This window comes from Myxocyprinus asiaticus, chromosome 38 (genome assembly GCF_019703515.2).
Source record: "Myxocyprinus asiaticus isolate MX2 ecotype Aquarium Trade chromosome 38, UBuf_Myxa_2, whole genome shotgun sequence".
NCBI classification, from domain to species: Eukaryota; Metazoa; Chordata; class Actinopteri; order Cypriniformes; family Catostomidae; genus Myxocyprinus; species Myxocyprinus asiaticus.
This window is the reverse complement of record NC_059381.1, coordinates 17158549-17181918: the sequence shown is the minus strand read 5'-3', so window position 1 is coordinate 17181918 and position 23370 is coordinate 17158549. Positions and strand designations below refer to the sequence as shown.

Below are 23370 nucleotides of genomic sequence, written 5' to 3'. Positions count from 1 at the left end.
TAAAGCCACTCTTCTTTTTCTCATTCTTTTTTTTTTTTTTTTTTTTATGTCCATGATTTGAAGATGACATTAAGTATGCTGATTATTTTTTTATCATGTTATTATAGGTTATACGCCAAACTTTTATTGGCCCCTTTCATGGCTAAGTGATGTAGTGAAGTCACGTTTTCAAAACTGGAATGACTTTATTCTTCTCTTGTGTTGTTTCATTTTGTTATTTAGGCCTCTTTGTTCATATAAATGTAAACATAGAGATGCAAAAAAGAGAATTTGTCTTGTTTAAACAACTGTTATTCTCCAACTCATTATACAGTATTTTCAGCATGAGCTTAAAATAATATGCTGTAATCAAGTAGGCAGCATGCAAACAATTACTATAACCTTTTAATTCACTTCCTTAATAATATTAGACAACAAAAGCCTTGCTAGCTGTGTAGTCATAATACAATTGGCTGGCAGGAAGTTTTCTTTCCTGAACATCTGTAACAAATAGAGACTGTAGAACAATTTAATAAGAGTCAACATTAAACAGAACACAGTTGTGCAGCAAGACCACTGACTTTGCAGACAACTAAACATAGTCTTAAATAACAAAAAAACTACATTTGGGGACTAATATAGTCATATTATGACATTGGCAGTCTGTATCGTAGTATAATGTTTCACACTTTTTTACCATCAATCTCCACTTTCACATTTTTCTTCTTTTGTTTTTGGCGATATGCATTCTTTGTGCATATTGCCACCTACTGGGCAGGGAGGAGAATTTATAGTAAAAAGGACTTAAATATTTATCTGTTTCACATCCACACCTCTCATGTTGCTTCTGAAGATATAGATTTAACCACTGGATTCTTATGGATTACTTTTATGCTGCCTTTATGTGCATTTTAGAGCTTTGAAATTTTGGTACCCATTCACTTGCATTGTGAGGACCTACAGAGCTGAAATATTCTTCCAAAAATCTTTGTTCATGTTCAGCAAAAGAAAGAAAGTCATACACATGTAGGATGGCATAAGGATGAGTAAATGATGAGAGGATTTACATTTTTGGCTGAACTATCCCTTTAACAGATGAAATCAGTGCAGGTAACAAAACAACTAATTAAAGCAATGCATATTGTTAACCTAGAATTACAGAGTGTACTTATTAATCATGGTGCTTTTAGTAATAATTTGAGAGTCATCAGCTAAATAACACTTTCATTGGGATTGATAAAAAAAATAGTAATAATAATAATAATAATGACCATAATCATTTTTATGACAACATGTACACAATATGTAGATTGCTATTCACATCATAAAAAGTAATCCAAAAAAGTGTTAAAAAAATTTAAGTGTAAAATATAGCTGCAAGCAGCGATTAACGCGATTCAAGCCTTTAAGATCCTTTAAGTACATACAGTATGTAACGATATTAAGTATTAATCAGACAGTCTGTTTGCAACTAAAACAATGATAAAGTGCCTTAATTTTCAGAAACATCAGGTTAGGTAGCACAGAGATATTGTATTTTTTTAATTTCTGACTGTTATAGCACCACTGAGAGGCAGAGGTACCCAGTTTTTTTTATGTGTCCTCAGACTGACCTCCTAAATAAGTGTTTTAAATTTGGTTATATCTCATTCTCTTAAAGAGTTTTAACCATTTAAGAAAATGTGGCCACCCCCACTTTGTACGTTTTGATGTACTGTTGCAATGGTGAATCGAAAGTTCAAACTTTTTTTTGATAATTATTGAGATTGGGTCTCCAGAGAACCTTTCTGCACAGATTTGGTTCGGATCAGGTGAAAGGCCTAGGACTAGTTCAAATAGCTGCTAAAAGTTGATTGGTCGATGGCTGCAATTTTTTTAAAGATATGCAACCGTCCTCATAGAACCTGATGTCACCTTAGACAAAGACAATGCAAAATTTAAAGTCGATCAGACCAACGGTTCCATAGTTTGAGCCATATTTAGATTTTTAATTATTATAGTGTCACCAAGAGGCAGAGATAAAAATAAATGTTGTGTGTCTTCAGAATGACCCCATACATGATAAAATCTAATTCTGTTCAAGAGTTATAACTGTTTTAGTAAAAGTGACCACACCCCCACATACGTTTTGGTGTAACTTTGTGATGATGCATCGAAATTTAATTATTAATATTGGGACTCCGAAGAATGTTTCTGCACTGGTTTGGTTCCGATCAGGCAAACGGCCTAGGACTAGTTCAAAAAAGTAGCTTTGCTAAATAATCTCAAATATTTAACAATTTGATTCACACCAATTGTTCTTGAGGCAATGTTGTTCAGAAAGAGAAGGTCTATCATATGATATGAATAATACGTTTCTTTGTGAAAGACAGCTGTATATACATAGATTTACACGCATTTAAAACACGATAGCGCTTCTCAGTGGCCAATTTTTTTCAAATTTTGCACAGACCTCTCAGGCCAAGAGACAAATATGCCTACCACCTTTCCTTTCAATACGCCTCATCAACCTTGTCAAATAGCTGCTAAAAGCTGATTGGTCGATGGCGGCCATGTTTTTCAAGATATCAATTTTTAGTTTTTTAATTATTATAGCGCCACCAAGAGGCAGAGGCATGCAATTTTTTGTGTGTGTGTCCTCAGAATGACCCATACATAAGTGTACCAAATATGGTGATAATATCTCAATCCGTTCAAGAGTTATAACCGTTTTAGTAAAAGTGGCCACGGCCATTACGTATGTTTTGGCGTACCGTTTGACGCTAAATCAAAAGTTAAAAATTCCTTTGATAACTTTTCATATTGGGACTCTGCTGAATCTTTCTGCACTGGTTTCCGATCTGGAGAATGGCCTAGGATGAGTTCGTTTTGAATTTTTTTCAAACAATCCAAAATAGTGGAAAAACAAGGTGGCGGAGCCAACATTGACACATTTTTTGTCAAGGAAACTTGATTTTCCTCAAAGAAATATTCACAAATGCATCCTTCACCCAAAATATCATAGGTTATAAATGTTCTTCTTTTGACTTTGCTCATCAGGACCACTTGATAATTATGCACTCAGAGTCAGCAACACTTGCAGGTCTTCACAATCATATTTGACAACTGTTCTACCTATAAAGAAAGTAACATTGAATTTTAGAGAAGAAATAAAAAAGGCAGGCTACTACTTGAAAAAACGTGATATTAAGTGGCTTGTCTTAACATATCATACTCTTATGTTGACAAATTAACACAATTCTTTCATTTCACTTTTATGCCACAGAAACTGGATAAAAATATATGGGGGGGGGGGGGTGTTCATACTGACCTTATGTTGCCTCCCCACAAAGTAAAGAATGGGCAGTGGATCTAGAACCTGAGGTACACAGCATGGTTGGGCCGAGGCACCGGGATTATGATGCCTATACAGTGCAAGCACCTGTGGTAGCCGGGTTAACAATTTCAGACAGTATCAGACCCCATATTTTTAAGTGGTCCAAATATGAAACATGTTTAGAAACATCTGTTCAAACTGGTACCTGTGAGTACTTATTTTCTGAAGTCCAGAAGTAAGAGCAAGAGCCAGTACAATAGTTGGCATAGTAGCCAGAAGGTTCATGTATCCACTTCCAGCCCAGGTCTTTGCGAAAGTCAATATACAGGCTTCTTACACAGCAACCATCAGACTTTCTGCATGAAGGCAAATTGATTGACATATGTGAGGCCCTTGATACGTTACACATACATAAGAAAAATAATTTTTCCTTTATGTTATAGTCATAAAATTCTTACTCAGAACAAACTCCATCTGTTTCAGCTTGCCGTTTGCTGCGAGATTTCAAATGACTGTGGCGCTCAACAGGAAGTGACATCACCAAAATGTGGGGTCTTGGCACATGGTTGGCTAGTTCCTTCTGATCACCTCTTATACCAGACAAACCTACATAAACAATTAGCAATATTATCTTGTTCCATCATTCAATAAATTCAATTTGTTAAGCAAAAACATATTTAAAGTATTTTAACCTTATATCGCTAACCTGCTATTTTGAATTGAAAATCCGACTTTGGCTTATCACAACCACAGTGCAACTTCACCTGAAATCCTTGTTCCTCCTCTTTGTCTACAATTTTGGAGAAAGATTAATTCATCATTTATGCATTGTATATACAGTGCTGTTCAAAAATATGAGTCCACATTGTATAACTGAGATTAAAAAAAATTTGTATTACTGAGATTAAAAATTCCAGAGTTTTAGGATTTTGAAAATGCAAATCAAAGAAATGTTATGACTTAAAATGAATAAGAAAACTTCAGATTCTGTACTATTTCTAGGCCACTTATCAAATTAGCCATTTTGTGGAACTGGCCATGTTTACTTCTTTATACAAAAGGTCAGATCTCCTGGCTTCCACTGAAACACACTAAATGGTCTTTGGAAAATTCTTAAATCATGCTGGGATACATGCTGAGTCCATGCCATCTCGAGTGCATTAAAGCAAAAGGAGGGACATACCAAATATAACAAATTCTGATATTCATGTTTGATTTTTATTTTATTATTATTCAAATATTCCCTAAAATTGATTTGCTGAAAGACAGCAAATATCAGACATCTAGTACCCACTGGCACTTTGGTTCTTAGAAGTAGATGTCATCTCCAGCAAGTCCTTCAAGGTCTTAGTCACATCAAAGGACAGCCACTTGTTGGCCAGTTCATTGGAAACAAAGTGTGATCCCAGGTAGCGAGCCGTGTCCCCAGTGCCCTGGTACAGCTCCAGTCTCTGCTTGGAACCATCTATATTTGGTTCCTTGATGCGCAGACGGAGCTCTGCCTGGGTGATCATGCGCTGATCCAATGTGAGCTTCATCTCTGTGATGTTGAACCATAAGTGCTTTTCTGGGTTCTCTTCCACTGGTGATGAGATACACAACAAAAATGTTTGAAAATATCTCTAAAAACATGCATGTACAGAATGTGTACAACAACAGGGCCTTGCATTTAGGTCTCAATTAAACAACTGCTAAATCTTGCTTTTCAAAAGTAATGTAAAAACGTTGTTGCTGGGTCACTTGTAATCGTGACACGAGGTATTTAGAGATAATACATGCAGCATTTTTCTTTCATTTTTCTTTTTTTTTTCTTTTTAATCTCTAAATAAATATCGACAAGAGCTTGCTATGGATTAAACTGTGTCAGCCCTCATTCCCAAATGAACATGTATAACATCAGCAGAGACACCTACATTTGCTCAAAGGTAAATTAAAGCTAATAACTTAATGTTAATATATTTATGTATTGATTCATGTCTTAGTAAAGGTGATAGTAAATAAAGAGTTCACAGCATTATAGTGAGTGTGTTATGAGACGTTATGAGCAATTCTGTTCGCTTACACTAATGTTATCAGGTGTGTAATCGCCATCAAATTACACTTTTCTCTTTTCAAGAGACTGTGATTATTGTTTGCCTCAATTCTGAGTCTCCACAGTTTTCAATCAAATTATTGTGTAATTGAACAAATTCTTTTACAAAAAATGTCAGATAAATATGCTTTAAAATGTCACTCTTCATTCCAGCCACATAAGAATATTATCAATTCCGTTTATTAGAATATTTTGCCCAAAACCATGCTGTTAACGGCACTTTCCCATTCAATCCGATGGGAAGTTCTGCAAAGCTTGTCAGAGCAAGTAATGGTAAGCAAGGGTGGGCGGAGCTTAGCGAAGGGCCATTTGAATGAAACTGATAAAATATGTTTTTGCAAGTGTAAATCATTAGGGGCAGTCAGCGCAACAAACCGACAGCTGTTCAAAGACAGCGAAGGGGTCTGGAGACACGGTTTTTAAAGTTTCAAAGTACATTTAACTTGACACAGAGTCATAAGAACACAGCGTTTATGGCTAGAGATGCAGAAAACGTGATGCAACTGCTGTGAGATGCTTCAAAAGTGTTTTTTGATGTGTGTACAGAAGGATTAGAAGAATGTGTCATTTGAGAACAGCCCAAGTCTACCTCAGACAGATTGACGAACTCAACTGCAAAATGGATTGCTGTGGACTGTAGGCCAGTGATAGGGCTGTGCTCAATAATATGTAAATAAACCAAACAATATATTAACTTCTAATTTGATTCAAAACACTGCTACAAAAACTTCTATCAACCAGGGAGGATTTTGCAGGTCAATCTCTGTACATGTATGTTTTGCAATTATACCACATAATACTACATAAAATATGGAAGTGTTTAAAAAGATTTTTTAAGAGCAACCCTTCTTTACAGTACTGTAAAGTAATGCTGAGTGAAAATCACTGACAAAAAGAAAATTCAGTGACTACACTGACTGTTGAGTGACTGTTGTCATTGTCAGTGTTTTTTGCAAGTTCATTTCAGACCACCAACACCAAAATCATTACCATATAAGCCAAACCAGGGCTGTTGCCAAAGTCCAAATATGGTTTAAAGAGAGAAAATAAATTGAGGGATGTCTGGAGTTTAGTGATACACCACTCTAGTTTACCAAGGCACTCTCAATCCAGTATCTGAGTCACTCATTAACATTCTCTAAACTGCCTTCCTTCCTGTTTGTGGTCAGATCATATGCACACACCCTCAAGTCTCAAAGGAATCATCAGTCAGAATCTATCTAAGTATGGTACAGCAATCATCAAATTATTGCACGACAAGTTCTGCGCATTATACACCAAATGAAAGGCTACTCACTCTGTTTCATTGTGAATTTGTGAACTTCTTTTGCATAGTATTCCGCCTCTGTAGATTCTTCTACAGGCATATGTACAGGATCCACGGACTGCTCTTCACTTAGCTCCAAGGTACTGTTGTAGACTGATATGAGTTCTACAGGAATGTTTTCTGCTTCTTCATCCACTTCTGGTTCCTTAGGCAGTCGCAACTTGCTGAGAATCTGTCCTCGAATGGCTTCAATGCGCTTTCTCTTTATTAGTTCCAAATCTAGAGGATTGCAAGTTGATAAGGCTCCACTATATTGCACAAATCCAAGCAGGCATTGCAGTGCCAGTAATAAACTCTCTGCCCTCATGGTCGAAGTTGCTGGATTTTATGTTCAGACTTCGAGAGTGGCAATGGATGGTTAAAGGAATTACAGAGAAGATTTTCTGGGCTGTAGAGCTGCCTTCACTTTAGCTTTGCAGAAATGTCACCATAAGCCGGTGCTGCCTTCGAACCCAAGAGCCAGAATCAGAACCAAAACATCACCAAGATTTGCTGCCCATATTACTATCTTGCTGGCGCAAAAGCCTCAAGAGATCTCAAAAACTCACCATTGAAGTCAAAGGTTCAGCCACACAGTAAATGTCCTCGCGAGTTACCACGCGTCACATTTAAATGGTTTCAATTTCATAACCTCAAAAATTCCTTACAATGGAGGTTCAAAGTAATATCTGTTATTTTGTTCTGCCTTCCCCTTGTTTGGTAAACTCAAGCTTTGCTCTCAGCTCAAGGAATGACAAAAGAGGAAAAGGAAGCAACACAGTTTAACCAAATGAGACAACACTTCCTTTGCATCAAAGTAGTACTAGTTTCCCTTGCAGCTTTAACCCAGCATTGTGGCCAATACATGACTCAAAGGGTTAAGGTTCACTTAAATTGATTTTCATATGCCTGGAGTCAGCTGGAAATTGCTATGCCCTTAACAAAAAATGTCAACATAATATGAATAAGCATATATTTGTATAACATATGATTCATAAAAAAAACTTTATTGCCTACAATGTTGATGGATAAATTAAACAATAATTGAACAAGATGTTATTGATTCTTTCCTTAATTAAACAAAGAATGCATATAATTAAAAAATAAAAATAAAAATCATTGTTTTAATACGGAACAGCCAAATCGCAGTGCTGGAGCCTATCTATTAGAATATCTTCCACATGTTTACAGAATGCAAATGAAATTCCCACAGTGAGAATCCTACTTTTAAACTTGATAACAAATCTGAATCCTCCTTGAAATACTGTTCCTCTCTCTCTTACTCATCAATCAATGCATTCTAATGACAAACATTAGCCATTACGTGTTGTCTTTTTTTAGCCTCATTAAAGCAGTTAGAAATTCCACACAGGAAATGAGCAAAAAGCGACCATGTAGATCTTCTGCAGGCCACCAAAGTGTTGATTCTCATTATCTCCAAAACACACAAAGCCTGCTACTTATACTAACAGAAAGATGTGTCGAGATATAGGTGAAACAAAAAGAGTAGAACTATGTACTAATAAGGTAAATAGGATGTGGTTTTATAAACTGTCGACATACCATAAAACAGAAGCACAAGCTCTGCGCTGGCAGGGGTTGTATTCGCAATGTTTTAGCAAGGCTGTTGAAATGTTTTCTTGTTCCATACCCAATAATCAGGCAATTGTATGAGAAACCATTTAAAATGTATGATTCAGAAATGATCCACCACTGAAAACTTACATTTAATTGATGAACAAAAACCTTTGTATAAACAAAACCACAACATACATTTGTATAAAATAAACAAATTGTACAAAAAGTGTAAAAAAATAAATAAAAAAAGTATATGCTTGATGTCCAAAATACACAAACAAACATACAAATTCACCACTCATCATTACATCCTTTACACTATAACTTTACATTCTGAAATCACAAACACCATGTCAGTTCATCCATCCAATAAGACAAAACTTTCTTTCCACTCCATAACACATCTTTGATCTGCACTGAAATGTGCAACAATCTGCAGTCCATTCTCAACTCTCCACACCGTATTGGTCAAAGTGCCGCAGAATGATGCACAGCTCTAGTTCTACTGTGCCCATTGCAACCGTGTGGAGCCTGTATCTGTCTGCCCCACTGTAAATTAGATCTGAAGAGCGCAGCTGTGGTCCTCCACCAACAAAAATCTGAGAAAGTTGATCCTGCCAGGATCCCAGTGGTCGCCATGTCACACACACTGCAGATGATGCTGTCATGGGCTTGATGGTACATGGCAATAACCATATCCATACAGCTGGCATCGCCCAAATGAGTCCTGATGCCACACTTGAAGATGAAGCTTTGGAAACAGACATCCAATATTTTAAATCAAAACTGCTTAACTGATTCCAAACTCTGCCAACGACACAGAAACATAAGACAAATACCTTGTATGCCCTTAGCAGTATAGTGCAAATCAGTGGGATGGCTCCAGTATGCCATATTCCCTATTTGAGGCATGTCCACTTGAGTCTGGCCTTCCTTTAGACCAGAAAGAAGCCTCCATGCTCCTCCTGATTGGCAGTGAAAAGGTTTAGTTAATATTTAGTTGCTATTCATATTAAAGCATAACTTTACTATGCTACATAAGATTGTGTAAAGAATTTAAATCATTAAAATGTGAGAAAAACACAATGAATGACTGAATTGAATGAAGTTTCAGTTTGTTTGTTTGTGCTTTGTCCCAGCTGATAAATGGTCTTACCAATTTTTCAGATCACCCCTGATCCCCCTGTATATGTTCACTCTTTAAGACATAACTGAACATGGCACAGTCAGTATAAAATATATGCAATGAAAAAGAATACCTGTATGTACACCCCACTTGCAGAAGAGGCTGTTCTGGGGGAAACTGTTGGCCCCAATGATCTGTCCAATAATATGCAACTCTGCCATGAGTCCTAAAAAAGTTAGATACTACAGTTAGATACTACATTTTGCATCCAGCACAGTCTTTTCCAGGGACGTCCCTGCATTTTCCAGCAGGACAACTTCGAACCACATACTGCCTGGGTTTCTGTGTAAGCAGAGAGTGTGGGTGCTAGATTGGCCTTCCTGCAGTCCTGACCTGTCTCCAATTGAGAATGTGTGGCGCATTATGAAGCACACCAAATGGAAACAAAGACCCCATACAATTGTGCAGCTAAATAATAGATGGACCTACATAATGGATGATTGGGGGAAAATTCCACTTTCTAAACTTAACAAACTTGTGTCTTCAGTGCCCAAATGCTTAATAAGTGTTAACAGAAGAAATAGTGATGTTTCAGTGGTAAACACTCAACTATCCCAAATTTTTTGGAGCGTGTTGCAATCATCTGATTTGAAATGACTGTACATTTTCAAAAAACAATGAAATTCACAAGGAAAAACATCATATAATGTGCAGTTGCAGTGCTTTCAATATAGCAAAGGATGAATATAATTTACAAATCACTCCTTTTTGTTTTTATTAGCATTTTCCGTACTGTCCCAACTTTTTTGGAATTGGGATTGTACATTAATGCAATTCACACAAAACAATTACTTGAATACACCTATTCTGTGGTTTTAATTACTTATATTCTTCTATTGATTTGAATGACTGAATTAAAGTCATTTTGATATTTTTCTGGGGGAGTGAAAAATGTCATGACAATAATAAGTGTCATTAAAAACTTAAATTCTTTAAATGTTGGCATGAGAAGTGCAGAATAATGTTTTATTATTATTTCTTTAAAACAAAAAAGCAGTGGAACAATTTTGTTTTAAAATATGATAAATATTTTTTTAAAACTTTGTCCTAAGTCAGGTGGTGTAAGCAACACGTAGGTTGGATTTTCCTTTCATGTGACAAAAAACAAAACAACAACACAAAAAACAGGGAGAACGTCTCTGGTTACGTATTTAACGTCGGTTCCCTGAGATGAAGGGAATGCGACATTGCTACTTTCCTCCAGGACCTGGTTGAAACCCTTGTCAATAACACCAATCTGTCTGACTGGCAATGGTGTTTGAGCCCCTCCCCTTCAGGCACGAACTTGGCCTATATAACAGGCACTCACTCACCATTACTTCAGATTTTTCTGACTGAGGGACAGAGGGTATTACTTTTACCTCATTTGTCTGAAGTAGTAGTGCAGCAAGCTTTTGCAATGTCTAATTTCCTTGATCTCAGGGAATCGAGGTTACATACGTAACCGGAGACATTCCCTTTCGATTCAGTTCACTTCGACATTGCTATGGGGAACAGAATCCCATCCGGCCGCACCATGTGACGTTATACTCTCCAAGAAATAACACTTAATCATAGTTATGTATAAAGAGTCATGGGCCCTTTCACAGTCACTGTTGGGAAAAGTACTTTTTATGCTTATAAGGAGTACTTGTGACTTTCTAGAGTGGGTATTAAAACCAAAGCTTTACATACAAATGACAACCTACCTGTAACAGAGGGTTTCTGGCTTAGTGCTCTAAACAGAGAGGACTTGAGAGGAAATGGAAGTTACATCCAGGTTTTAAAACCTTGCAAACAGATTATGTGATGACCATCCTGCTGCCAAACATATGTTTTGATCCCGATAGGGCAATTTACATCTTGTGACTCCTATGCGAGGGCGATCGCATCCAGATTGTTCCAGTGCGAGAGCCTTTCTTTGGAGACGGACATGCATTTTGTGTGGCCTCCATGGCAAAAAAAATAGAGCTGGTCCGACAGCCAAAACTGGTGGGTGTGTTCAACATGTGTGTGCAATGCCCGCACAGGGCATAACAAATGCATTGACCATTCCTCATCTGAATTAAAAGGTAGGGGATAAAAGACTTGCAAACGGACCACCAAAGCCCCGAAGGGTGTTGATAAAACCTTAGGCATGTAGCCTTTTCTAAGTTTATTCATGGCTTTTAAAAGGTTTTGTCCGAACTCTAGACATGAGCTGTCAGTTGACAGCACCTGCAAGCCACCCACCCGCAGAGGTGGGTAGTAATGCACTACATTTACTCAATTACATTTACTTGAGTAACTTTTTGGAGGAAAAAAATTACTTTTAGCGTAGGTTTAAAAGTGGGTACATTTTACTCCCACTCAAGTTAATTTAGAATGAAATTTTTTTACTTCATTACAATGGGCGGCGTTCCTGTCTTTACTGCGTTTAATTTTAATGAATGCGTAATTTATTGAGAGATTACTGAATGGGACTTTTACGACAGCGGAAGTTCACACATCTGCGCGCAGTCACAGTTACTCAAGCCGAGTCCATCACTGCTGCAGCATCAAGCTCTTCTAACTAAGTGAAACACTTTCTTCACTCTTCACAGTGAAACAATTATGGTTTACGTCTCGTGGACATCGCTCTAGCCTGTAAAATGGTGTTCAATACTCACTGGGTCAGTTCCGGCTGGTTTGATGTGCTCCGTTCCACTAGTGCCACTAGTGTAGGTTCCACAGCTCCGGCTGGGGATGCCAAATCATGCCTTGGGCTTGAGAAAGGAGGTCCCTCCTCAGTGGTATTTCCCACAGGGAGCCATTCAACAATTCTATCATCTCCGGGAACCAGGACTGATTGGGCCATTTTGGCGCATCTAACAAAACCGTTTCCTCGTCTTCCCTGATTTTGCTGATTACAGAGTGAAGAAGACGTATCGAGGGAAACGTATATTTCTGTTTCACAGGCCATTTGTGTGCCAATGCGTCCACTCCTAGCGGGGATTGGGACATGGAGTACCAATCAATGGGGTATCGCACACAGCGCCCCATCACGTTGGACGCATCCATGGTCACCACTTTCCATCTGAATACTTGACCCAGCATGACCCCTTGTTGATTGAAAAAAAGAGCTGTCCAAGGTGCTAAAGCAGCCAGACAGCGATGAGTTACTCGAATGCACATGTGCCCGTGGCACCAAGCATGTTGCGGTACATGCTGTCTGAGCCAATACAGGAGAGATCTCATGTGTAACAGACCTAACGTTATGGTGGCGGATGCTGCTGCCATTAAAAAAGAAAAGATTTCAGTGTATGTCTTCCCCAGTTTGAACTGAGACAGACACTGAAGAATGGCTTGAACGCGCTCACCGTGAGGTGTGCACGCATGCTTACAGAGTTGAGTTGAACCCCTAAGAAGGAAATTTGCTGGCTGGGGGAAAGTGTGCTTTTCGCCAGTTGACATTCAGGCCCAGGTTGTTAAGATGTCGAAGCAATAAGTCTCTGTGTTCGCTCAGTAGAGTCTCTGATTATGCTAGCAAAAGCCAATCGTCGAGGTTTCTCAATACATGCATGCTGATCATCTTCAATGAGGTGAGTGCTGTATCGATACATTTCGTTAACATACGGGGAGCCAGAGACAATCCAAACGGAAGGACTTGCATTGATACGCAGTTCCCTCATATGCGAATCTCAAAAAATGCCTGTGACATGCCGCAATCGGTACATGAAAGTGCATGTCCTTCAGGTCTATTGACGCAAATCAGTCCCCTGGATGGATGTGCGATAAGATCTGTTTCTGAGTTAACATTTTGAATGGGCGCTTCACAAGTGCATGATTCAAGCATCTTCGATCTAGAACTGGTCGAAGCCCACCACACTTCTTTGGTATAAGAAAATAATGGCTGTAAAACCCAGTGTGCGGGTCGCCGTTCGGAACAGTCTCTATCGCACTTTTTGCAAGGAGACTGTGAATTTCTGTGCGCAATATCAGCACGTCTTGTGGTGGGACCACAGACTGCAAAACGCTATTGAAGCGAGGTGGTCGGCGTATGAAATGAATTGTGTAACCGCACTTGTGGAGATGGGGCATGGCCGAGCGACGTCTGTGGAGAGCGAGGCCAGGAAAGGAAGAGCGGTAAGGATCGACACCTGTGGGAAATGATCTCTAACAGCCATTTTGTGTTGCAGTGAGAGCTGGAGAGGGATATAAGGGCAGCCCAGACCACTGGAGGGAGAGACGCACACAGCAGTGATCATCAGCATGTGATCATTTATGTTATGCTAAAAAGCAAACCGTCGTGTTATGCTGAAAAATTTGTAAATAAAAGTCTTACATGGATTGTTGATCCAGCTCCCGCTTCCTCCTTCACAAGAAAGTCACAGTGGTGCCGAAACAGCTGTTCTAGGCTCTCTTCCAAGCTCAAGCGGAGGACCGGCAGGTGCTATGGAGCTTGGTACACCAGGAGGGGTCTTCAGCCGCGACCCCAGACCCACCTATGGCCGTGCTACACGTCACGCTGACGAAGATGGGACCTCAGGACAACCTGGAGGTGTTCCTTGAGCTCTTCGAGCGGACGACTGGAGCATGGAACTGGCCCAGCACTTAGCAGGCAGCCCGCCTCGTGCCAGTGTTTTCCGGCGAAGCCCAACTCATGGCCATAAAATTAAGATCTGAAGAAAGCCATCCTGCAATGGGTCGGCCGATCACATTCACTCGACAGCTCCGTAACACCTGCCAAAGGCGGCTGCTGGCTGAAGATCATGACGCAGAGGAGGTCCTCGATCTGGTGGTACTGGAACAATTCATCACCCGGCTACCGAAAGAGACAGTGGAGTGGATCCAGTGCCACCGCCCGGTGGTCGAGGCGGTCCTGCTTGCTGAGGACCATCAGCGGTGTATTCGGGGGTTGGCGAGCCCTCTTCTCTCTCTCTCTCCCTCTCTCTCTTCTCCCACCCATCCTGTTCCTATTCCCCGGAAACAGGGAATTATGACCCCAAAACTGGTTCCCTGGACCCGTGTAACTTTCAACCCACTGGTTTCCCCTAACTCTCTCCACCCTCCTACACAGTCTGGTAAATCCACTGCAGGGAACCTGGGCACTTCCAGGACCGATGCCCTACAATGGAGGTGGAGACACTGGTCCGGAGCCCCGACGTGCCACAGGCCAACCCTGATCGAGCAGGAGCATACCGGATACCTGAGTATTAAGGGGTGTGCATACCAAGCCTTGGTGGATTCAGGTTGTAACCAAACCTCTATTCACCAAAGCTTGGTTCAATTTGAGGCTTTGGATACAAGCCGGCGGGTGAAGGTAAGGTGTGTGCATGGGGATATACAAAATTACCCTTTAGTGATGGTCATCATTCAATTTCAGGAACAAAAACAGTGTCAAGGCTGCAGTTAGTCCCCATCTCTCCCACCCACTAATCTTGGGTATGAACTGGCCAGCATTTACAACTTTATTGAGGGGAATATGTGTGAATGAGTTGTGCAAGTGTATCAGTATGTGGTGTGCGATTCACTGGCTGGGGAGGTGGTGCCAGGGCAGCTCCATGTCTGGAGGATGTAAGGGAGGAGGAAGTCTTGACTTCCCCAGCCCTTAGAGGATTCCTTGCTTGGTCGAACAATTTAATCAGATGCTAAAGAATATGATTCGTAAATTTGTGCACGATGCTGCTCGGAATTGGGACAAGTGGCTTGAGCCCCTATTATTTGCAAAGCGAGAGGTCCTGCAAGCCTCCATGGGGTTCTCCCCATTTGAATTATAGTATGGGTGTTGACCGTGTGGCGTGCTCGACGTCCTATGTGAAAATTGGAACGAGGGACCATCAAACGGCAAAAAAGAAATTCAATACATTCTTGACCTGAGAGCAAGGCACCACACACTGGGGCAATTAACACAGGAGAATTTGCTACAGGATCAAGAACATCAAAGCCAGCTGTATAATGGGGTACTCAACTACGGGAATTTGCACTGGGAAATAAAGTCCTTGTATTTCTCCCCACATCGAGCTCTAAATTACTCGCCAAGTAGCAAGGGCCCTTTGAGGTCACACGGCGAGTTGGGGAAATCGATTATGAGGGGAGACGAATTGATTCAGGTGGAGCACGTCATATTTACCACCTCAATCTCCTAAAACCATGGACAGAGGCAGTTCCTGTGACTTTGGCGACAGTGGTTCTGGATAGGGAGGAGCTCGGGCTGGAGCTGAACTTAAAAGCCACTGATCGAGTCACCCCGGTCACTTGTGGAGACCACCTCTCACCATCCCAAGTCAAGGAGGTTGCCAGGTTGCAAGGAGAATTCTCAGACGTGTTCTTGCCTCTTCCCGGTCGTACGAATTTCATAGAGCACCATATCGAAACAATGCTAGGCTAGTGGTACGCAGTCGTCCTTACTAATTACCAGAGAACAAAAAAGAAGTGGTACGGGAAGAATTAAAGGCCAAGCTAGATATGGGGATAATAGAAGAATCCCACAATGGTTGGGCCAGCCCAGTGGTTCTAGTTCCTAAGAGCAATGGCTCGGTCCTGTTCTGTGTGGATTATAGAAAAGTCAATGCGGTGTCTAAGTTCTATGCATACCCGATGCCTCGGATTGATGAACTGCTCGATCGGTTTGGCACAGCTTGCTTTTATTCGACACTGGATTTGACGAAGGTATACTGGCAGATCCCCTTAACTCCCATGTCCCTTGAAAAGATGGCATTTTCCACACCGTTCGGATTACACCAATTTGTGATGCTTCTGTTCAGTTTGTTCGAAGCCCCGGCTACGTTTCAGCAGCTCATGGACAGAATTCTCAGACCTAAATTGTGATGAGGAGGAGGGTGTGGCCGGGCCGTGATGCACGGCCAGCGCTGAATCAGCTGATCAGTGGGAGAGCGAGATAAAAGGGTGCCGGAGGCGCCAGTTAGGGAGAGAGACGCACGCGGCCGCGTTGCATGTGTGTCTGTGTTTATGGTTGTTTTATGTTGAGTTTCTTATTAAACTTTATGTTTACTGTTCAGCTGGTTCCCATCTCCTCCTTGCCTGTCCTTTATCTGTTACATAGATATTTTCGGTAATAACTGGCAGCAGCACCTGCGGAACATGAAGGCTGTCCTGAGGTCGAGACAGGCAAACCCACAGAAGTGCTCAATTGGGTGGGTGGAAGTACGATATCTGGGCTTCATCATGGGCAGGTGCGGCCCCAAATTGATAAGACCGCAGCGATTGCAGCCTGCCCAAGACCTTAGACCAAAAAGGAGGTGAGACAGTTCCTGGGGATGTCTGGCTGTTATCATAGGTTTGTGCCTAACTATTCGAACGTCACCAGCCCGCTGACTGATCTGACTAAAGGAGCACCAGATCCAGTCCAGTGGATGGAGCCGTGTCAGCAGTTATCTTGCAGATGGATGCATCGGACAGGGGGTGGGAGCAGTACTGTCCGAGATGGTGGAGGGGGAGGAGTGCCCAGTGCTGTACATTAGTCGAAAGCTCTTGCTGATAGAGACTAAGTACAGCACAACTGAGGAGGAGTGTTTGGCCATCAAGTTGGTGGTCCTCACCCTCCGATACTATCTTTTGGGGCCTGCTTTCACCCTCACCCTCTGGCTCAAATGCATGAAGGATGCCAACGCGCGGATCACCCGTTGGTATCTAGCTCTCCAGACTTTTAAGTTTGAGGTGGTCCACAGGCCGGGGGCACAGTTGGCTTGGTACACGGCTCGCGTTGGAACGGTGAGTGCCTTAGTTTGGGCCACAGCTTACACAGCTTTACTGCTGGCTCAGCAGCGGCTTTTGACGGCGCTTGAGCAGTGAAAGAGGGATTCTTAGCTGGTTGCTGACTGTAGGTAGAGTGAGAGCGGGCTGGGTGAGAGGCGGCGCTGCTTCTTTTTGGCAAATGTCTCATAGCCTGAGACTGCTTCTGATACTGGAGTGTCAAGGAGGGCAGCTTTTTCCTGTGTCACGCATATCCATGAGTGTGTGCCATATATGGCTATCCAGGACCACCAAATTGCCCATAGCCTTCCCAATGGCTTGTGCGGTATCTTTCGTAGCTCGCAGCGCCAAGTCTGTCGCAGTGCGAAGCTCCTTAAACAGTGCTGAATCAGGGCCTTGCTCATCTAAATCCTTGTGAGCTTGGCTTGGAAGACCTGGAGCACCGCCATGCTGTGGAGTGCAGATAAAGCATGGCCCGCCACTATATATGCCCTTCCAGGCCAGTGCGGACGTCAGTCAACACAGTTGAGTGGTCCATGGGAGGAGGAATTTGATAATCGACTAATCTTACGATTATTAGAATGATTATTCGACTATTCGGGTGATTATTGCAATGATTAATCATTAGCGCTTAACTGACTATTCAGCTTGTGCCCCGACATAAAAGACTGTATTAAACGTGCTTACTAACAATAGAGGACAAAATCATCTTTTAAAAATACCTCTAAATTACATTCACTGAATTAAAGGAAAAAATTATTTTTATTAAGTTTAATTCAGTAAAAAAAATTCACTGCAAAATTTAAAAAAAAAAATCCTATTGTTATCAATAGGATTTCTTTTTTTTTTTTGCAGTGAATTTTTTTTACTGAATTAAACTTAATAACAATTGTTTTCCATTTAAAATTGTCTAAAAAATATTTTAAACAAGATAAATTTACTTGAGAAGCAACATATAAGATATTTAGACTTACTTTAAGAGAATGTATCTTAAATATGTGTGTTTTGTATATAAGTGTATTTTTTCAATTGATTATACTTCTGCAAGTGCAGTAAAGACAAAATATACTTCTATTCAAGATCTATTCTCTGAAAGCGTGTCTAAATATATGATATGCTGCTTCTCAGGTGAATGCATCTATTTTTAAAGGATTTTTAGATATTTTAAAATATTTGTATCTTTAATATTATATTCAAATGTGAAGGACTCCACAAATAGAAGGGAAGGAGGATGCAGGGAAGCGGGTTTTTCCAGACTCAGGTAAGGCTTTTAATCAGCCACTTCAATGCTTTACAGCTTCACAAACTCAACAGTCTCAGAGGAACATAGACACTCAAACTCATAAGCTTCACGAACGTAAACACAACAGCTTCCACGAGCACTGTAGGCTCCCTTGTGCCAGACTCTCTCTCTGCCTCTCTGCTGGTGGTGTGGCCATTTATATCGCCGCTCTCCCCATGCTAACTGGAATTAGAGACAGGTGTTAGACATACTCTAGCTCAGGTGTAAGCGCCCTTACTGCTTTCTCTCTCTCCAGATGGACCACACCCCCGCTGCCACATCAACTTTCTCAAATAACATTTTTTTCTTCTGCAGTATAGCTGCTAAAGTGAATGTACATTGTTTTAAAGGAGTTTTAGATATTTATATAGGAAAATAAGCCAAAACAAAAACAAATCAAAAACGTATTTTGTTGCTGTGTATAATGGGGTGAAGACTACCCTCTCTCACCTATTTATTCACTTCAATCCATCTTAGGCTCACAAAAAAACCTCTCTCTTATTAATAAAGCTGCATATTCTTCACGATAAGAAATGCAGTGTGACACATATATTATGATTCAATAAGTCGTGAGCCATCACGTTATAATCTAGCTGCAGCAAGCGTGTGCGCTCGAGGGACATGCATCCCTGCTAGGGATGCACAATTAATTGAAAAACTAATCGCGATTACGACTGCCACGATTATGTAATCGTGAAAACTGATGATTACAGTGGTCAATATAAGCTCCTGTTGTGTCAATGGTTTCTATTTACAATGTGTTTTTGCAGCGGTTGAGTATTCTAACCAATGACTAACATGTCCGTTGTGCAATGAAACGGCAATGGCCAATCAGAGGCGCTTAGATTAGTCCTCCATCCTATCTGTAATGACAACTGATCCAAATGTGCAAGTTTTAAACCGTTTGAATGCCCAGATGCTTGCTTTATGTTCTAGCTCTTTTCACGTGGCACATGAAAATTAATACTGAAGAAACATTACCTGACACTTGAAAAGAAGCTGTAGAACAAGAGCGAAAAGCACTCTGGAATTATTTTGGACTCACTGCATATTGCACAGCTCGCTTTGAACGTAGATGTTAAATACACTGCAAATGAACAACATGACAAAACTAAAACGATCCCGTTCTAATCAAGGCACAGACGCAGTGTAAATAATTGATTTATTATGCTGATTAGACAGCTTTGTTTTTAATGAGAGCATTCACGAGATTGCAGAACATTGTGCGGAGCGTCACTGAGCTCGCATCGAAATTCAGGCCTCAAACAGTGTAAACCTGCAGTGAGTGTCAGCAGTCATTGTAATGGGAGAGTTTGTCGCGTTGCTTGATTTCTGCGTACAATTTATTAAAAATGTAATAACAGTTTTGTTTTGTCATGTTAATAAGTTGGTCAATGTGAATTTGATTTGTACAAAATAGCAATAGAGTAATTCAGCTTAACTGTTCTAAGTGTGTTTTGGAGGTGTAGCTAACAAAGAGTATTATATATTACATATATATATATATATATATATATATTACATATTACATATATAAAGAATATGGCATGAATAGCTTATTTCAGGAATCACCGTCATTGTTATCGCGTCTGCTCTAATAAGACCCATTTGCCACGCAGCTGGTATTGGTAGATTTAACATTTTCACGAATCACACAAACTCCGATCGCAAATGACTGTTTTTAATTTCCAAAGTGCAACCACTGAGGCCAAAAATGATCTAAAGATGATCTTACATGAACAAGATCACCACTGAAGATCTAACGGGATGAATGGTCCCCTGTCTCGCCAAGAAAGGGCTTACTGAACGCAGTAACTTGGTCGATTTAAATCGGCTGTTAATAAGTTTGAATATTGAATATGCCATATTATTTACTGTACGTGGACTAATAATTTAAGCAGTAATTTAGCAATAATTAAATTATTCTATACCATAGATATTTGTATTTGCCTTACCTTAACAAACATTATTACAATATAAAATACAATACAATATAATGCTTAAAAGATGCTTAAAAGAAACTGGAGCGCAGCTCATATCCACCATTTAAATCTGCTACTCTGAAGAACCACACGGTTGCTTGCTTTGTGACGTCACAGTAATTTTATATTTTAATCTACATTAATAATCGCGATTACAATATCAAGGGCAATTATCGACAATTATGATTTTTGCTATACTCATGCAGCCCTAATCCCTGCAACAGAGTGTGTATCAGCCGCGTGCAGTTTCAATCTCTTCCCCCTTAGATTGGGACACTTCGCGCAACTCATAGAAGAGGCGCTGATCGCACAGAGAAATGCCAGTTTTGGAGTTTGTAGTTATTGACGTGACCTGCTTCCTTATTATTTGAACTAGAATAAAGCTCTAACACATTAAATATAACTGCATTAAAGATGTAACGCCAGGGTGTTTTCTTTAAAGATGCTTGACACACAAGTTTTGCTTGAGCTGAGCGGCAGCTCCAGCTCCACTTATTCCACAACGAGAGTGCTTCTGTATTTACTCATTTTGTATTTTATAATAATTCCCTCATACTTTGCGATCTTCATGTGATCTACATCACCTGAAGCTGTTTGGAAAGTTTCGAGTGCATCTGGAATGTGAGCTGTGTCTTCTTCCTCTCCTCAGTCAGGCACGAGCTGCAGTGCTGCTCTTGTGCACCATCATTAGAGTTTACATGATCTCATGTTACATTAAATGAGACTATTCAACAACAAAAATATTTGTCGACAATTCTTTGTTGTCGACGCTGTTGATAACGTCGACTAATCACTTCAGCCCTATTCTAGACCGAGATCTTTGACCGCCTTCGCGAGGATGTGAAGAAGCTCCTTATCGGTGGCCCATGCACGCTCACCCTTGGCGGGGGAAGGAGTGGTGTCTTCTCCCATGGACCACTCAGCTGAGGCTGCGATGGATACGGCGTCATCCCCATCGTCAGTGCCGCCAAACGTGATTAGACCGTGCGCTCCAACGGAGGGCTGGAGGTCGTCATGTTTGTAATGCAGCAGAGAAGACACTACGTCTGATGCTTGGAAGGCTTGTGGGGCTTGTGCCGGCATGAGATCCTCCTCAAAATCATCCATCTTCACCTCATGGCCCTGCAGTACCTCCTCATGTGGCCCCTCGGGACTTAACACAGAAGAGGTAGGTGGGAGGGCACAAGAGGCTGAATCGTCCCTCAGAGCGATCCTGGAGGGCAGTGTCTTGAGACTCATGCCCTCGCAGTGAGGGCAGTCTGTCTCTATGAGAGCCGCTTCTACGTGGTGCGGCCCAGGCACTGAATGCAGCTCTCATGTTGGTCTGATGGTGGAATGTGCTGCTCGCACAGGGAACACTTGCGGAACGACATCTTGAAAAAGACGCAAACATGCAAGCGGCTCTTATGAAGGTATAATATACAATACAGTTATAATATAGCAATATAGGATACAGTAAACTCCTACCGGAGGGCTGGGAAGCGGGTAGGTGCCACGCTGAAGTGCCACGTTGTTCGATGGCGAGCCTCTGAAGCGAGTACCCCATTACCGAAGCGTCCTCAACGGCGAGGTGGAGAAAACTTCACCGGAACACACAAGGAATCAAGGATCTCCTCACTGCAGGCGTTAAAGCCTGGGGGTCAGGAATTGGCTGGTTAGCAGGTCCCTGTTAGCACCTGCTGGTAGATGCTGGAACTACACCACCTGATGGCAAAAACACATGTTTCTCCATAGACAGCAATTCAAATGTAGCAGTGTTTTATAAGGAAATACAATTTTTTCGAAGAACCATTTCAATTTAAATTATTTAATTACATTATAGCACATCGTCATCCGGTGATGGATTGTTTTTGAAGGGCTCTTAAAAGTGTGAAATTGATTTTATATTTTTCCCTACCAATTCCCATTGACGAGTGAGCAGTCACGTGACACACAATCCCGGAACTGAGCACCTAGGAGCAAAGATGGCAGCCTCCATTTCGCTAGCTTCCTGGTAACCCTGCGCTAGCTGAGCACAGTCATAGAGATGAATGGGGCTGCTAACGGAAAGCTCTCTCCAGGTATTTTATAGCTCCATGTTTAAAGCACAGGCAACAAGTCGTCCTGACAGCGTCCCGCAGAGAAGAGTAGTCCGCTGAACGTGTACCTTCGACGGCGAAGCAGAGAAGGGTTTCCTAAATGAAGTCGAATAGTCCTGTCATGAAGGAAAACATTTTTTAAGTAATGTTGATTGAGTGCCCGCTTATATAGACCAAGTTCACGCCCGAAGGGGCGGGGTTCAAACACCAGTGCCAATCAGAAAGATTGGCGTTATTGTACAAGGGTTTCAACCAGGTCCTGGAGGAAAGTACCTTTCCCCATAGCAATGTCGAAGTGAACTGAATCGAAAGGGAACCCCTTTAGACCCTCAAGAATGTGTGTGAAGTTTAAAAAAAAAACTAAATGTTTTTTTTTTTTTTTTTTTTTGGCGCTCGCAGCACTATCATTTTATAACCAGCTATTACTTTTACATAGTGTATTGTTTTTATGAAAACGTACTGATAAAAACACTTTGACTTGACTTGAAACTGCAGACAGCTGCAAGTACACGTTCAAACTCATTAGCTACGAAAACAACTGTTTCATGTACTGTAACAGGTGCTTTTTGGGTGCACTAAAACACCCAACATTGTTATTATTAACATTTTTTTTTTTACAGATATCTAACCCTCTTTGTTACTAAGGTAAATCAGAACCGTCAGAATAGCTAACGCTAGCTATTTAGCGACCAGACTAGATAACATTTCTGGTTTCACCACAAAGACAAAAACAAGCGTGAAGAAAGCGGAATACTTACGATTAACGCGCGTATCACAGTCAATTCATTCATTGTTCGGAGACGCTGGTAAAATTTAAATGCGAACAAGAATGCTTATCCAGTTGTAAGCGTTTATTCACTGTTTACAGCGCCTTCATGTCGTCCAGATCGTCATTTCCTTAGCAACACCATTATCTTT

At 40.9% G+C, this 23370-nt stretch overlaps 1 protein-coding gene across 2 annotated transcripts; it reads right to left on the bottom strand.

The window, feature by feature from the left end:
- Positions 1 to 366: 366 nt before the first annotated feature.
- Positions 367 to 23350, bottom strand: LOC127428507 (transforming growth factor beta-1 proprotein-like). Of its 2 annotated transcripts, XM_051676934.1 has the most exons (13): positions 23211 to 23350; positions 22272 to 22568; positions 21842 to 22078; positions 9531 to 9623; positions 9111 to 9236; positions 7263 to 9022; positions 6685 to 7158; positions 4590 to 4877; positions 4002 to 4085; positions 3754 to 3901; positions 3501 to 3651; positions 3290 to 3400; positions 367 to 3093 (listed from the first exon to the last, which is right to left on the bottom strand). In XM_051676934.1, the coding sequence occupies exons 7-13, from the start codon at positions 7019 to 7021 to the stop codon at positions 3046 to 3048; spliced, it is 1167 nt and encodes a 388-aa protein (XP_051532894.1). In that variant the 5' UTR covers positions 7022 to 7158; positions 7263 to 9022; positions 9111 to 9236; positions 9531 to 9623; positions 21842 to 22078; positions 22272 to 22568; positions 23211 to 23350; the 3' UTR covers positions 367 to 3045. The 2 variants fall into 2 exon arrangements, with proteins under 2 accessions (XP_051532894.1, XP_051532893.1); XM_051676933.1 differs by having other exon boundaries at positions 6685 to 9022.
- Between the last annotated feature and the right edge of the window lie 20 nt (positions 23351 to 23370).